The sequence below is a fragment of the Solea solea genome, chromosome 13, assembly GCF_958295425.1.
Source record: "Solea solea chromosome 13, fSolSol10.1, whole genome shotgun sequence".
Taxonomy (NCBI): Eukaryota; Metazoa; Chordata; class Actinopteri; order Pleuronectiformes; family Soleidae; genus Solea; species Solea solea.
The window spans coordinates 24,203,694-24,221,001 of NC_081146.1; the positions used below are offsets into that span (position 1 = coordinate 24,203,694).

The window sequence follows — 17,308 nt, forward strand, 5'->3', positions numbered from 1 at the left end:
TTCGTTTCACTAAAGTGTGAAAGCAAACTCAGACCGGCTGAATGTCGCAACCCCCGATTGAACCGAGTCCCCAATCGCACCGAGTCTAGAGGAGACTATTAGGTGTGAATCGACTTTAATCTGTGTGTTCTGTCCCAGCACTGCTCACAAGATGCCGGTACTCTGGATTCAGAATAATCATTTCCCGGGATGCAGGTGTTTTTTTTTTTATTGTTTCAAATATTCAAAATTGTTCACTTCTATGTTTAGTTATATTAGTCTTAGTATAAATAATACACTTATACTGACGTCTTACCACATTTGTGTCCTGGAGCAGGGTTTCTCAGAGGATTCCCTGCTCCAACACACCTGATTCAAATAAATGGGTCGTTATCAGGCGTTGGCAGAGCTTGCTGACTGTTTGAATCAGGTGTGCAGGAGCAGAGAAACATCTAAAACATGCAGGAGTGGGTCCTACAGGATCAGGACTGAGAAACCCTGTCCTGGAGGACAGCATAATAACAGGACACCAACTAAAATGGACTGTGTGCTTGAGGTTTAAATCGATGTCAAGGATAACCTAAATATAAAATTGGCAAAAAGAATGTTAACCAGGTTCACTTTTTACTAAATATGACCATAAATTGTTTTGAGTTAAATTTAGAGTTATTCATTAAATAATACCCACAGACATGCATATGAATAAGGGGAATTGTGAAGATCATTGGCTGTATATTTTCAGCAGTGTGTAAACTTAGTAAAGCGTAAAGAATAAGATTGAAGCTCATTTTGGAAGCTTTCAGAACCCTGATTTCAGAAATCAAAGCTCTTTTGGCTTTTAATGACACTTTAATGAAAAGGTGTGTGAAAAGCAAGTGCAATCACCACTGAGTACAGTTTTGAAATTCCACTTTATTAAAACGCAGTCAGAAAAAAACTTATGTTAAATAAATGTTGATTTTTCTTTTCATGATTGCATATGTGTTTACCAAGTTTCCATCTTTTGTTGTGCTCTGTGAAAGATTGTGTAAGCTATGGCTAATATAAAATTAACATGTATGTCTAATAACATACAAGTACACTGGCCAAGTAACTTTAAAAGTAATATGTGAATAAAATATTTCTCTTTAACTTTCAATATGTGGTTATACAAATACTGCTATAAATGTTATTATTTTATTCCTATTATTAAAAAGGCTTAAGGTTACATTTGGAATATAAGCTGCAATATTGATCGTTATAAAATACAGAAATACAGAAATGATAGCCACGTATACAGAAAATACTGGTGTCTTTACAACAATTATGATTATCTAATTCTGTAAAGAATAAAATGAGGTAGCATCCTCACTGACCACACATGGTCAGAACACTGTCAGTCCAAGGCGCTTTCTGAGACTCTGTGACAATTGTGTGTGAATGCCGCCACCTGCAGGACATAAGGAAAACTGCAGAATTTGGCACAGAAAGAGAGAGAAAAAAAAACAGCAGACAAAAGTCAAACTGCAGCAAGATTTTTTTATTGAAAAAGCATATACATATATATATATATGTTAAGGAATTACAGATGCATATACTTACATGTGTAAATACATTAAGTGAGAAAACAATGTGCTTCAGCAGCCGCACAGTCCATATGCACATCGGGTGCATACATTAAAGTGTCTTCAGGGATATAGTTTCCATGGTTTAGACACGTCTCTGAAGGGAGATCACCGTTTTTTTTTTGTTTTTTCCCACAACCTAACGTCACATGTCTCATTTGAAAGGTTTAAGAAGCGTGACTTTATCACTGCTTTGAATGGAAGACATCTCACTCCAGCAAGTCACTATATTCACTATCAAAAAAAATAATTGCTGAAGCATTTACTCCAATAACATAACATACCATGACATTTCTTCTATAAATGTTCATCTGCTCCCCCTGAAACACCTCACACCGCTTCTGTATTTTAAACAACAGCATTTCTAACCGCCTCATAGCGGTCCGTTTGTTGGCAGCATGTTGACGGTTTGTAGCCGAGCAGCTGGGGTCGAATCTTCTGGCTTAAAAACTGTTCTTTTTAATCAGTTTCCAACAGATATTTGTTAAGATAAATGGGGGTGGTTAGGACAGTGAAGAGGAAGGTGGGAATTGCTTTAGAGTGACACCTGCTGGTAAAAGGAGGAGGGGGTCTACCTAGTTGGCCGGGTGAGGTCGTCCCTCTGGGATAAGCGAGGTGAAGAAGGTGCTGAGGAAGGACCACGCGGTGGTGAGGATGTTGGGCTCAGGCAGAGCAGCAGCAGCATCAGCAGCAGCAGCATCGGCATCAGCAGCAGCAGCATCGGCATCAGCAGCAGCATCAGCATCAGCATCAGCATCAGCAGCAGTCTGGTCCTCAGGGCCTCCACCTCCTTCCTCACCACTGTCATCATCCTCTATCCCCTCATCCATCAAACGTTCCTGACACACAAAGGGACACATGGAGCTGTGGTGAGAGGAAATCACCGAACCTTGCAAACTTTGATTGGAATAAAACTGATGATTCTTTCTAATACATACTAGTTGCAGTTCACCAGCTGATTCCAGCTGCCTGACACACAAGGAATAAAGACTGAATGATTTAATTTTCCAAGAGGATTTAATAAAGCCTCGAGGTTTGAAATAAGGTATGAATGTAGGCTATTTTCAGATATATTAGATACATCTCAATATATATTATTACATTACATGTCATTTAGCAGACGCTTTTATCCAAAGCGACTTACAATAAGTGCATTTCAACATTTGGGTACAAACAAGAGCTAGAAGTAAGTAAGTGCTTCAAGTAAGCCAAACTATAAAGTGCTAGTCATAAGTGTGATGTACAAGTAAGTGGGGTTTTTTTTGTCGTCGTCATCGTCTTAGTCGAAAGACATGTGTATTCTGCATTCTAGCTGTTTAGAATTTGTATTAAACACTTAAACACACAGCTGTTACCCTTCGTTTTCGATAGTGTCACGTGTAATTCTTTCCTAATGCTTAATAAAAGGATATTTACATGTGTCAAAAAAGAGAAACCGCTCATAAATATGGTCAAATTCTACTGTAAAACAAGGAGGCGTTGTAGAAGAGTTCTTGTATCGATATCACGTCTTTGAATCAAAACTTAATACGATAGCTTTGGCAAATGCCTCAATATCAGTAGTGCGAAAGCTTTGAAAACCAGGAAAAATCAACATCAAAGATAATCTTGTTTTATATCATGATACTGATACAATAAAAACTTGCACAGCTGTAGTTTGAGAGATCGACATTGTGCGTCTCACCATTTCCTGTATGTTCTGACGTCTCTCTGCTTCCTCCTGAGGAGCCGCGGCCTGTTCTCCTCCTCCGAGGTTCTGCTGCTGATCCAGTCTGAAGGGAAACCAACCGGCTTGGTGCCTTAAAAAAAAACAACAATCACAAATGTAGACACGCGTGTCTAAACGGTCGCACACTGGGCGTAAAGCTTTCAAACGCACACTGCGGGGACCACATATCGCATTTACTCACAGATATACAAGGAGCATGGCGCCGATCACCATGACAAAGCGGCTAAAGGAGGAGTAGAAGTAGACAATGCTGAGGAGGACGCCAGCACGAGACAAGGTATATAACCAGTCCAACCAATCACGGTTCAGCTCGTCGTCGTTTAACACAGCGCCGCCCTGTGCGTTCATCTGGATGTTGGGGTTGGCCGGCGGGTTGTCTGGTAGAGGGTTGGGCGCCGGGTTCGGCCCCAGCGGCGGCTGCACGGCTTCGTTGGGCCGGGCGGCCTGGTGGGGGGAGGGTGAGGGAGAGGGCGGAGGCGGGGCACTGGGAGGCTGAGACGCGGCGACTGCTGCTTGGCTGAAGAGAAGAAGTGAAGAAGAGACAGGACAGAGGGAAAGGCATATTAATAAGAAAACACGGTGGAGGACGCTGCAATGTCAAAACAAAAGGATTTTACAAGTTTGATTATGATTTTAAACTCAAACAGGAAGAAATTACTACTTTTAGATAATTATATACATTCCTATACTCTGAATATATACTTTAAGGTTAAGTTACTTTTAGTTTAGTTTAGCATAGTACCTGGTACCGGGTACTGGCATACTGACCACCTGGATGATATCAACACTGTACAGTTCTTCACCACAGTGCAAAAAACATTTTAAGACTTACTATTGCATGTAGTAATGGCGTGCGTACATCTGTTGCCACCACAGCATCTGCATGGGCATGTACATGGGGTGGGGGGGCATGTTGGCAGGGAGGCCGCCTTGCAAAGGGACCTGAGCTCCATCCGGCCTGTAGGAGAATGACACAAACTAATGGCATCAACATTTCCTGACATTCCCATTACAGGTACAGCAGATATTTCAAGCATCATGTAAATGAAGTAGGGATGCACCGAGTGATCGGCCAGTGACCGGAATTGGCTGATTTTCACGTGATCGGCCATGACCAACCGGTCAAATGCAGTTGCGCTATATTATTTTATTTTTATTTGTTATTTATTCATTGTTTTAATACCATTACCTGGCTCTTACATCTGTTTTCAAACAGACGTTTACTTTTCCAAAAAAGCTTTTTAAGTTGAAAAGAATGGTTATTCCATAACACTGCACTTTTAAGATGTGCTCACCTGAAGTTAGTCTTGAAGAATTTATCCGTTAATATCCGTGGTTGTATTTCTATGTTAGAATGTTATATTAAAGAAAAGTTAGAAAATAAATATGTGCTGTAAAGTGGTTTGAAAAAATTTTATTGGAATTGGCTAAAATCGGTATCGGCAGGTCAAACTCCATGAATAACTGGGAATCGGAATTGGCCCAAAAAAAGGCAATCGCTGCATCCCTAATATGAAGTGATCTGGCCTTAGACTTTAAATGGATGTAGTCTTTGGGTTTGAAAAGTGAAGCCCAGGAAATAGGACAGGGGAAGCAGTTAGCCACCAGAGGGTGACTCAGCTGCATTTGAATGGAAGTCTATTGGAGTTAATGGCCTCAATCCGTGGTTTCAGCTCTTCTCTAAATGAATATCCCATTTAGAGGAGAATAGACAATAAATGATGGCACACTGTGAAAGTAAAGATTATAACAAAAAAAGGTTGGATAATAAATGCAATAGAAATCAAACTGTGGATTGACCTGAAAAGAATACACACTTTTTCCAGCAATACTGCTTAGTGCGGCTTCACAGAAATACTCATAGTACAGTGATTAAATGCAATTTGACACTTCAGTCTTCAGGTTTTTTCAGGAAACTGAAAGAGTAATAAAAAAGCCTTGTATATCATGTATATTTTTGTGTGAATTGTGGCATTAGAGCTTACCACTGGGCGACACCAGGGGGACTCTGAGGGTTGTACGGGGTGAAGCTGCCGCGATATCTCACCCCGTCATGACTTCCAGGGACAGAAGGGGTATAAGAGGAGGAGGAGGATGCTGGCTGACTGTCCTGATTTGGTGTGGTGGCCGAAGAGGAGGAGCTGGCACTATCTGAACCCTGAGACAAACACATCAATGGTCACCATTCATGAAGTAATCAATCAATTTGTGATTTTTGTTTTTGTATAGGTGTATTGAGAGTGTAGGAAAGGGACTATGCAAAAGTTAGGAGTACATCACGGAGAGCTACATCCAAAGTACTCCCTTTCCACCATGAAAACACCAGGACTGCTATTTATTCTGAACGGGCAAAAACTAAGACCTTTGGAAATGACGACACAGCTGCCTGCATTCACTTCCCTGAAAAAACAGCTTCTTTAACACTTACTTTCAATTATAATTTCGCCTTGTTGTCTATCTAATAAGAGAAATCCCTCCTCTGACTTTGCTCGATTGTTTCTCATTAGAAATACTTTCTGAAACTAAGATAACAGCTAAAGAGGAGAGAATCAGTTTCCTGTTCACACTGGTGTGTTCCTATTCGGTGTACTAGAATGGTCATGTCATATACTGTTTGTATTCAAATGAAAAGTAGTATGCAGGATGCAGCCTTAGATATCTACAGTACAGTGCATCCTCGTCAGGGAGTTGGACTTTGATGAGCACCTGTTTACCTCAATGCGTGACCCAGCTTAATGTTTTTCCACTAATTCTCTCACATTTTGACGTTGCTACTCTTCTATTTAAGAATGGATTTGTTAATATTTTGATATTCTGTGGAAAATGGCTGGAAAAACAAAAAATGACGACTGGAGTTAATTCAAACTTGAAGTTATACGAAGCAATATCTTTCAGAGAAGTTGCAATTGGACATTAATTCAGCCCTAGCTGTGTGTGTAAGCTGTTGGCACTAAATGTGAAGACCTATTTCAAACAAGTAAACATTTGACTAATATAACGCTTTTCCTCTTGTAATGCGTCTGCAACAGGGAATAAACTGTTTGAGGCCTATATGTGGGAGTGCTGTGCCACTCTACTCACGCTGGAGCCAGAGGCAGGAGAACTGGGATTGGCCATGGAGGGGCTCCGTGGGACGGGCGAGCTGGGGGGACTGTGTGAGGTGCACACCAGGTGCATCATGTGGTATCCGTCCTGCTGCGAGTCGAGAAGATTAGCCAGAGATGTGGGAGAAAGAACAAGCAGAGGAGGAAGAGGAAGAGAGGGAAAGGATATTTAGGAGAGAAAGAGAAAGCGAAAGAGAGAGGATTAGTGTGAGAAAAAAAACAGATTTCAGAGACAAAGCTCAGGCTTTGTTGATCGTAGATCAACTATTGTTTCCCAGGCAGCCTGTTCCAGTCTCCCAGCAGTTGCACGCATTCAGGGACACACACTAGGCGTTCTGTGGTCTCGCACGCATGCGTTGTAGTTGGGTGTAGTTTCAAGTTACCATGAAACTGGACCCTCATTTGCTTAGTTTACTGTCACATGCACAGAAATGACTGTAACATGAAATATACCAGCAAGCTCATGTTTTCACAGTGAAGGAAAACCACACATTTTCACTTCCACTCTTTTGTCATGTGAGCACAAAAAGGAGCAGTGACCGAAATATAAGACAAAACAAGAGCTTGATAATTCCTTCTTCTTGTTATTATTGCTGTTATTATTTTTAAAAGGTTAAAGATTGAATCCATTCATGTATATTAATGAACAACGGCTTTTAGTATGTGCTAGGAAACTTGCAGGGCTACAAAACGTTATCATATCCATGTGAAAAGTTCCGAGTATGCACAGACACAACAAACAGACTCTGCAGTTATCGCCGCTTATCACCTCACCTTTCTCAGCACCTCTCTGAGCTGCATGTGGTCTTGAAGGAGCCTTCCTGAGTACACCAGCCGCTGGTCTTTAGACAGCTACAACAAAAAACAACCACAAATCATGGCACAGGAAAAATTATATATCTATGTAGACAATTTGAAGCAGAATAAATGTGTATTTATGTATTTATGTACTTAAAACTCAGTAACAGCAACAGAAAAAAAGCATCTGGGTCTGTCAGCCTTTTGCTTTCTGTGTTCAGCTAAGAGAGTGATTATTTTAGGCAGAGGTAGCTGTTCCACTGTATAATCCAACACCAGCTAACAACCACACAAGAGTCATTACTTTAGTCATGTGCTAGGAACACACTAAGCCTTCTTCTGAGCAGTGGAATGGATTGAACTGTTTACTTTCAACTTCTTTTCATGTCAATTTTCCTTCATCCAAAGACTAATTACAACCAAAACATCCCCAACAGAGTAAACTATCTATTGTGAGACTTGAACTTACCGGCTTACTGGGGTACACATTGGTGATGTGGCTCTTCAGCCTCTCCACAGTCCAGTTGAGGAAGCAGTTAATGGTCTGGTCTTCATACTTCTGGTTGGGGGCCTTAATGACCAGGGTTACAGGACTATCAACTGCCCCAGGGTCCATGGCTCATATTACTAGAAATGTGGGCTCTGAAGAACCTGAGCTTAGAAGAGCTGCGTTTCACAACTCAGGACTCACCCAAGGACTCACTTCCCTCAAATCTTCATTTTGGACACAAAAACAAACCAAAACAACTAAAACTGTCCCTGCTACACCTGGGAAGCTAAACCTCTACAACATCTGCTGCATCTGTAAATCTGTGGTGGTTTTCCAGTACATTCACAATCGGTCTTCTGTCTTCTGCGTTTCTATGGGAAAAAAGCAGAAGGAACATGTGTCTCTCACAATGACAACGACTGGTTTCACGCGCCACCTCATCTTCCTTTCATATGTGTGCAGCAAATCTGAGGTGGACTGCATCATTGTCACTGATTACTTAGGTTACGCAACAGTAATTTATTGAACTGGCTAACCTAGGGCTTTCATGTTCTTCCTTAAAATGAATTTTCAAAAAATGTCACCTTGCCATGAAGGCAGTTGTGGTGTTCCTTCATGCAACTGGTCTATATGTAAGAATATGAAGTGACAGAAACTTTTCTAGAGAAGGAAGGACTTTGATCTGCAATGGGAGGCTTTGAACTGCCGTGATAAATCACTTATTAGAAGAGGAAGATGAAGAGTGGTGGAAATCAAGATCTTTGAACTCTGATTACACCTCTCTGTGTACAACCTGTCAGAAATCATAATAAGAAGTCTAGTGTGACTAGTGGAAATACAATGTGAAAACATGTTTTTAACTAAACTTTCTGCAAATTTTTGATGGCAGTTTTCACAGGTCGTGATGTGCACGCCAAGTTTGGTGAGGTCCTCAACAGTGTGGGCAAAGAGTAACATGAAGGGAAAGAAAAGGATGATTTAAAAAAAATAAAATATTAATAACCAGAACAGTTAATACATATCACTATAACTTTTTCTTTAACATCAATGTGATAAAGGTTTCATATATTCAATGGCTATGCGCTTTCAGTGTTTGACAAGTGTTTGTTGTTTTCGGTCTAAAATGATGTTTAAAACTACAATTAAACTTTTACCTATCTGATATTTCATTTAAATAAATATCAATATTAATTATATGAATATGTATGTGCAGAATATAACTTTTTGTATCATAGTCATGGTCTTGGCCATAACAACATTTCCTGATTCCAATTATTGGAAGAACAGAGAAAACTAATAACTTTACAGGAAATCGTTACTACCAGTTCCTCTACACGCATGAGAAAGTCGGTGGGGGGCGACAGCAGGGTGGGTTTTGGAGTTCACACTTCCTCACACCTGCGCTGTTGCATCATCACAGTAACCTGTCAAAACAGCTAACTTCCTACTAATCGACCCGAGTTAATCTAAACCAGCTCTAACTCAAGTGACTCGCCTGTTGACCAATATAAACCAAATATCCACACACAGCAAAGTACACTGTGTAAACAGTGTTGTTGTTTAAAGGGCTCCGTCCAGCTCTGTTTATTCTGACCGCTGTCGTAAAGCCAGGCTAGCAGGGTTAGCTCCTAGGCTAGCGGTGGCTTCGCCGACGTTTGCTCGGAGCTCGGGTCCGCACCATCACAAACCGTCTCGGCGGCGACTGACAGCACATTTACAGGCATCTCTGTGGGAACCGCCACCGCCACAGTAACACTCCACTGAGCATTTCTCTTTCCGTACCTGTTTGTTCCTCCGGCACCGTCGTGTCTCTTCTTCGTACCAGCCAGCCAGCTAGCTCAGCTCCTCCGTCTTGTTGTTGTAAATGTCGTCGGGTGTGAGAGCGGAAACACGTCATCGTCCTCCTCTTCACAACAGCGGTCAACAAAATAAAATAAAATAAAATACAAAACATAAATAAATAAAATAATAATTAATTTATTTACTTTTAGTTTTAGAGTAGTTTGAAAACAAGCCCTTATAAACTCATACCCAAATTCAAATAAATATGCCACACGGTTGGTGTAGTGGTTAGCACTCTGGCCTTTGCAGCAAGAAGACCTGCTTTTGGATGGAGTTAGCATGTTCTCCCTGTGTGTGCACAGGTTTTTCTCCGGGTTGTGTGGCTTCCTCCCACAATCCAAAAACATATGGGTATTAGGAAAATTGGTCACTCTAAATTGACTGTAGGTGTGAAGGGTTGAATAGAACATAGGGCATTTCTAATCCCACATTATTTTTAGTTAGTTACATCTATTATCTTACATTGATGTGGTGACACCAGATAATAATATTTCCAATCAAAAATTTGAGTTCTCTGCCATTTTATCAATCAAAAATGCAATTTTTCTTTTTTATTTGCAATTTAAAAATCAGCAAGTGTTCATCTATCTACTTAGACAAGAACAAGAGTATACTTTCAGACATTTACTGGTAATAAATAATGTCCAATAATAGTCATTTTTAAAAACCATTACAGAACAGATTTTTTTTGATTGGTTGAATTGTCAATACAATGCATTTTTTTTTTTTATCATGTATCACATTCCATTTTTATATCTATACTTCATTTATACTCATCTATACTGCTCACTCCTTTCCCTGCACTAAAACCCATTAGTCATTTTGTTCATTGATTTTCTTTTTTGTCATCTCATTCATATCTTAGCCTTATCATTTTCACACATATACAAAACAAAATATCAACTAAATTATTATTATTTTATTTTTTTTTAAATAAACATTTTTTTAATATTATAGACAAGAAATGTAAGCAGTCTTTTCAATTTTATTCATCCAGAACGTGGTTTGATAAACATGTTTCACTTTAAAAAGACTTTTAAATTGTGTGTTATTATTTTATTTACAGACTTCCAGGTGTCCCACTTTCCACGGTCACGCGTCTGCTGATTGACGTTTTTGGTTGGTTGTGTTTACTTTTTCAGTTTGCGCAGCACCTCCTTGCTCAACTGTTTACTGTAGCAGTTGATCTTCCAGTGCCCTGGCATCCATCCCAGCAGCATTCGGTGGAAATCTGTCCATGCAAATGCAAACATCTCCCTCCACTCCCTCTCCAGGGCGGCAAAGTCTACCTCCTTTTTCACGGCTAATTTCAGCTCCGTGAAATAGTAGTCCAGTAAGCTTTGGGCCTTCTTCTCGCACTCCCTTTCGTCCATGCAGCTTCCTAAAAAATACACGACATCTTTCATTCCACAGCCCCCACCGACATACTGAAAGTCTACGGCAGCTACTTTCTGTCCACTTTGGGAGAAACAGAAGTTGGCCAACTTGGCATCTCCATGAACGACAGTCTTAAAACGACATTCGTTGAGAACCCTGTCAATGTCGCCTGCAGCTGCTTTGAGCTCTGCGTCGTCCATGGCCTCCAGCTCATCTGGACGAGTCTCCAGGTGCCAGTAGGTGCCGACAGGCCACAGTCCCTCTGGTTCCACACCCAGGAAGAGAGCGTGGAAGTGGGCAAGCCAGCTGAGGCAAGCCCTCATTTCCCGGTCCTTTACACTGGTTCTACAAGACAAACAAAAAAACATCATTTATCCAGCCCAAAATCATGTGTCTCACCTCTTCATGAAGACTAATTTATGATCATTTAATAATCTGCTCTGGCTGATTATCATCTATTTATCTGTAAAAATTATGAATTTTTGTTCACTTGATAGCTGATGCTTAGTTACCAAAACCATTTTATATTTATATTTCTCAGTTTCATGATGACCTGTTTCATGTATTTAATGATGACACAAATGCAGATTGGAGAGACAAATTATTAGTGTTGTCTAATAACTGGAAACAGGAGTTAAGCAATTCTTTTGTGTTATTTGTGTTCCTTAAAGTGTTATATTATATCAAATGGAGGGAGAAAAAAAAGCTCAAACCTAATAAATATATGGGCCAAAAATATCTGCATCAATTGTTGGCCATCGGCTGCACTATTTTCTCAAAAATCAGCTTTGTGTTGGCCATAGAAAAATTGTTGAGCTTGACTTGAAATGGAGAACAAATGAAAATGAAAGATCAGATTACGACTGCCACTCCTTCACTGGATCTGCATCTGTTTCATTTTCATTCTGTTCCAAAACATTTTGTATTTTTTACATGCTAAAAACACTCAATGCTGATATAGTCCTCTTTATTCTGATGTCACTGACGCCCACAGTCAAATTAGTGGTGGAGATGAGTTTGCTGTGTTTAAATAAAGGCCAAAAGCTTGAAAAAAAACAACATCAGCATGTACATATTTATTTAAATTCAGCTATTTTAAAAACCTGAGAGAGTTTATGGCTACAGTATTCACGATTTAGTGAGATTTACTGCCATCTAGTGGATAGACTGCAAAGTGCAACAATGTTGTGTTACTTTGTTTTACCCATCACTCAAACATCTAGGTGTATTTTCTTCAGTTTTCTGTTGTTTTATTAACTTTAATTCATGAGGAATATAATTTTTTTTTTTCCTATTTCCTTCACATTGTCTCAGTTAAACACTTTATAAACATGAGGTAGAAACAACCGGAGAAATTGCAGGTGTCCCTAATGACATCAGAGATTTCTCTAGTATTCAGTATCATACCTCCTCCTGTCATATCCAGCAACATCCAGATCCTCCAGCACTATCAGCATCTCGTCTCCATGGGAACAGGCAGCAAGGCAGGCAGGGATGCGACAGTTTGGACTGGTGGAATAGTTCTGGTACCAGTGTGTCTCCACCTGGTAGGATCTGACTTTACGTGTGTGTGACCGGTCCGTGGTCCAACCACACGGGTGCTCAGCCTCCTGTGGAAACTTGACGTGTTTGACGACCACAGAGGGCCGCTCGCAGCCCTCCAGGTGTAACCTCACTATCTCCCCATAACCACTCCACAGGGACTGGATCTTTGCTCCAACACGCAGGGATGAGGCCCCACACGCCTGCAGGATGAGATCCTGGTACTCCTGCTTCATTTTTTTCCAGGTCAATACTGAAGAAAGAGGAGGCACAGAGTCAGTTCCAGGCAGGCAACTGCATTCATGACCTTGTTATTTTTGAGAACGATCAATGAGAGAGACAGTCCGAGGTTTATTTGAAAGCATCTCTCTATTATTTCAAGGAACATCTGTCTGCCAATCCCTTAACTGTCAAAACAGCAGTGCGCTTGACAGACTTAAGATTTGGTAGGTGAAAGGTGTATCGTCTCAGACGGAGGAACGATTCAAGGCAGAACGACTGCTAAATTAATCTGCAATTATTTTTTTATAAATTACGTCATCAGGGGCCTGTTTCAGAAAGCAGGTTGAACAAACTCTGAGTTAAAACCTTAACTTGACTTTTCGGTTTCAGAACAGCTGATCAGCATTAGCTCAATCAACTCTGAGTATGTTCACTGGCGTTGGGAATGAAAAAAGCCTTTATCAATGGAGCTCTGATACTACGATTCACCATGGCAACAGGTAAACAAAGAGCTCTCAGCCCCCCTTAATGAGACATGAGCTCCCCTGGAAACATGATTTGTGAGATTTTGGGGGGGTCTCTAAAATATTGGCAAAATATGGTTTTTTGATTGATTTGATTCAGATGTGATGTGTTTGTGGAGGTTGGATTCGATATGTGGCGATATGTGCTGACTTAAGGCAAGTAGACTTACAGGCTTGTTATAATGGATGTGTTGAGTTGAGTGACACTTTTTTTGTAGTGGAGATGCAACCTAAACCGTGTGGAAATACGCCAAAGGTGTTTCACCTCAGCTAAACTCTCTCTGTGAAACGGAAAAACAGTTTCTCTCATCTTAGGTTCAACTAACTCAGTTTTCACTTAACCTGCTTTCTTAAACAGGCCCCGGTTGTAGCCACTAATCTACATTTATGGACACTGGCTGACATTTTATGGACCAAACAAGTTACTCGATTGAGTGAGAAAAGAAAACAATAGTCGCTAAGCCTCCGTATGCTAACTTCCAGCAAACGGAGACTAGTAAGGTGCACATTTGATGTCTTGTCTTACCTTGACCTGACAACCAGAACTTCCCAGCAGATGTTTCAGTGATGTCAAACACAGCGGAATCATCCAGGGGGGAAAAAAATCAATAACATGTGGTGAATGTCATTATCCAGAATGCAGGAAGGACTACATCCCTCCTCCAGCCCTCCGTGTTGGGTCCAAGTGAGTGACGGAAGTGACGTAGGTGCCCCGTTGATCTTCTTCTTCTTCTTTTCTGAGGTTTAATGGCGGTTGGCAAACAACGATTTGGTGCATTACCGCCACCATCTGGTATGGAGTGTGGTTCGAAATGTTAATCCAACTGAACTATTTCTTGAAAAAAAAATAAAAATAAAAAAAATAATAAGAAGAATAATAAATAAATAATAAATATTAATATATATATATATATACTAATAATTATATCCATATCTATATGTATATATATTGCTATATATATACAGATATACACACTACAAAACACACACAAAAAACACCTATTTACATATAAATACACCTATTCATACACACACTCACACATCCTATATCCTCCCAATCAACCTTGTAGTCTTAAGAAACTGCATTAATATTTTGTAGCACTCACTCCGGTTCTTGCTCAATACCTCTACCAACTCCCATTCCTCATCAATGTCTCTCAGCTTTCTAATCATCACTTCTCTCTCCCTTTGATATTTCTGACATTGTGTAATAACATGATGAATGGAATTCCTCCTGCCCACAGTGATCACATCTGTCTGTATTGTGTTTATTGATAAGAAACAATGTGTTGTTTAATCCCGTATTGCCAAATCTGATCCTCTTTCCTGCATCTTTCTGTGCGCCTAGCCACTCCCACTTTTCTTTGGATACTGTAAAACCATCTTCCTTTCCTCTCCTCCTCCAATTGTTTTTGCCATCTTTCCTTTACTTTTTGTTTAATGATGCTGTGTATTTCTGTTTTGCTTAATTTTATTGCTAGATCTATATTATTATGTCCCGTTGCTGCCTTTGCCACCTTGTCTGCTATTTGGTTCCCTTTAACCCCTGTAATGTGTGCTGGTATCCATAAACATATTACTGTGAGTCCCATCATCTGAATTCTATATAATGTTTGTTGTATTTCTATAATGAGGTCTTGTCTGCTTTCAGAATGGCTGGATTGTAAACTTATGAGTGATGAACTTGAGTCTGAACAGGGCTAACATGGTTTTAATGTGTCTTGTGTTGGATGATTTCGATTATGACCCTGTAGTCTGGTCCAGTAATTCAATGAGTTCTGTATCCTTCTTAATTCTAGTGGCATTTCCCCCATTTCTACTTGGAGTGCTGATGTCGGGGTTGTTTTAAAAGCTCCTGTGCATAACCTTAGTGCCTGATACTGGAGTGTATCCAGTTTTTTGAGATGTGTGCTTGCTGCGGATCCATACACCACACAGCCATAATCTAGCACTGATCTTAGTAACCCATTATATATAACCCTTAAAGCCTTCCTATCTGCTCCCCATTCCCTACCAACTAAACATCTCATTATATTCAATATTTTCTTACATTTGTCCATCAATTTTTGAATGTGTAACTTCCATGTAACTTTCTCATCAAACCATATCCCTAATAGTTTAAAGAATTTCACTCTCTCCAACTCCTGATTGTATAGTTTCAGTTTTACTCTATCTTCTATTCTTTTATTTGTAAATATCATAGTCTTTGTTTTATTAACTGAGAATTTGAATCCCCATTTATATGCCCATTCATTTAGATTTCCATCTCTCAGGATTTTCGCCATTTCTACTTCCCCTACCTTCTTTTTTAATTCCAGTGACAGCAAGATTGGGCTTAAACTGATGTGCTCATATTCCTTTTTAAATTTTAGAATCAGTTTGAATCCCTTGCTACTTTTTTAAGGTTAAATCGTCACTCTTCATCTGAACCGTCTTCTCTCCACCCTCTTTTATTTCCTTGATTTATTTCCTCCCATTTGGTTTGACCCTGTCCTCGTTCTCTCCTGCTAGATACTGGTGTCCAGCCACCACACTCCATTTCATCCTCATCGTCATCCCCCTGGCTTGCCATCTCGATCCAGTCACACACCAGTTTATGCCAACTGCCAAAAAACACTCAGATACCGCGGAAACAAATGAACAGACAAAATAAGAGAAAAACAAAACAAAACAAATTGATGATCTGCCGGAGGTGACGTAACATAAGTAACGTAGTTTGCCGAGCAGTGCCCCTTGCGTGAAGGAAGATATTAAATATATATATAAATTAAATAAATATTATGAGCAGCTCCCATCAGGAGTAGCGTCCAGCGGCAGCCCCGGAGAATAACACCCTGGCGTGACAACCATACGTAGATGTCTCGTCAGCGCAGCACTGGCGGCCATCTTGCCACAGTCAGCTCGCTCACCCATGTTGCCAAGTAAGTCCATAATTTGCTCAACTTTCTACCGATTTTCAAACGGTTTGGTTTGTTATAAACGTCCGAGATGTAGTTATGACACAGCATACTTATGAATAATTATGTTATGTTCTAAAAAAAAATGGAATAATGTTCTAAAATAGGTAAAAGATTTTCCTTTAAAAAGTATACACCAAGAAATGCTGCATGTTGAAATCTCCACCCTGTACAGAGATGTAGTTATTATGACACTGCATACTTATGAATAATTATAACCATGAACAGAACAGATAGGTGCAAACCCCTGGGTGTAGTTTCAATGTTCACACATGTGTATTCTTTCCAGTGTATGAGTGACAGAGATAGCCAGTGTTTTTCAAACCACCTCAAATAATGTTGGGCTCTTAGACTACTAACACCATCATAGACCTTTCTGGGAACCACCAAGATAAAGGATTTAATATAACAAGCCATATGATGCTCTCATTAGTTTGCAAATGCAAATTTGCATTTGCAAAATTTGCATTAAAATTGTGCTTCTTGTTGGCACCGACTAAAATAAACTTAAGTAAAGAAGTTTTGAGTGTCTAAAATGTGCTTTTTTAAAATACATGATATAACTTGCAGAAACAAAAACTGTGTGACATTTAATCACATATTTATATTGATATATCAATCTTATACACCTTAAATTATTGTTGGTTAATGATACACATACCTTTTGAAGATGAGCTGGAAAGTTGAAAATGGTTGGCACAACACCATCTTTAAGACGGACAGTCTGCCCCATCCTGTCAAAGTCCTCCTGGAGTGCTCGCTGTGGAGCAGTGTCCTGTCAGAGGCAGCAAAACCGGCCCTGGGTGGGTTCCCACTTCCTCCTCCTCTCTCCGGTTTAGGGAAACCTTAAAAACGTGAGAAATGTACCCAGATATATATATAAATTATTGTCAACATTTCCACCCGTATTTCCTTTAACATTAAGGGTAAGGACACAAATAAAAACCTAAATGATCATATTTTGGGGTAATTAGCCTATATGTATGTATGCATGCGTGTATGTACTTTAAGAATAAGATAACCACACTAAAAACCATAAAAAGGTGTCCAAAAGAAAAATTCAGTAATTGTGTAAGCATATTCTAAAAAGCCTTGTGTCAACAACAATCTTGCCAGTCAGAGCCAGTCAATAGTAGCCAA

General features: G+C 39.9%; 2 protein-coding genes across 2 annotated transcripts; both read right to left on the bottom strand.

The window, feature by feature from the left end:
* Nucleotides 1–1,477: 1,477 nt before the first annotated feature.
* On the bottom strand, nucleotides 1,478–9,602 carry herpud2 (HERPUD family member 2). The gene is made up of 9 exons (XM_058648610.1): nucleotides 9,487–9,602; nucleotides 7,684–8,075; nucleotides 7,191–7,268; nucleotides 6,394–6,507; nucleotides 5,298–5,470; nucleotides 4,145–4,270; nucleotides 3,494–3,829; nucleotides 3,268–3,382; nucleotides 1,478–2,422 (listed from the first exon to the last, which is right to left on the bottom strand). The coding sequence occupies exons 2-9, from the start codon at nucleotides 7,828–7,830 to the stop codon at nucleotides 2,159–2,161; spliced, it is 1,353 nt and encodes a 450-aa protein (XP_058504593.1). The 5' UTR covers nucleotides 7,831–8,075; nucleotides 9,487–9,602; the 3' UTR covers nucleotides 1,478–2,158.
* A 909-nt stretch (nucleotides 9,603–10,511) lies between these two features.
* On the bottom strand, nucleotides 10,512–13,891 carry pkdc (protein kinase-like domain containing). Its single transcript, XM_058648013.1, has 3 exons — nucleotides 13,738–13,891; nucleotides 12,331–12,718; nucleotides 10,512–11,268 (listed from the first exon to the last, which is right to left on the bottom strand). The coding sequence occupies exons 2-3, from the start codon at nucleotides 12,699–12,701 to the stop codon at nucleotides 10,677–10,679; spliced, it is 963 nt and encodes a 320-aa protein (XP_058503996.1). The 5' UTR covers nucleotides 12,702–12,718; nucleotides 13,738–13,891; the 3' UTR covers nucleotides 10,512–10,676.
* Between the last annotated feature and the right edge of the window lie 3,417 nt (nucleotides 13,892–17,308).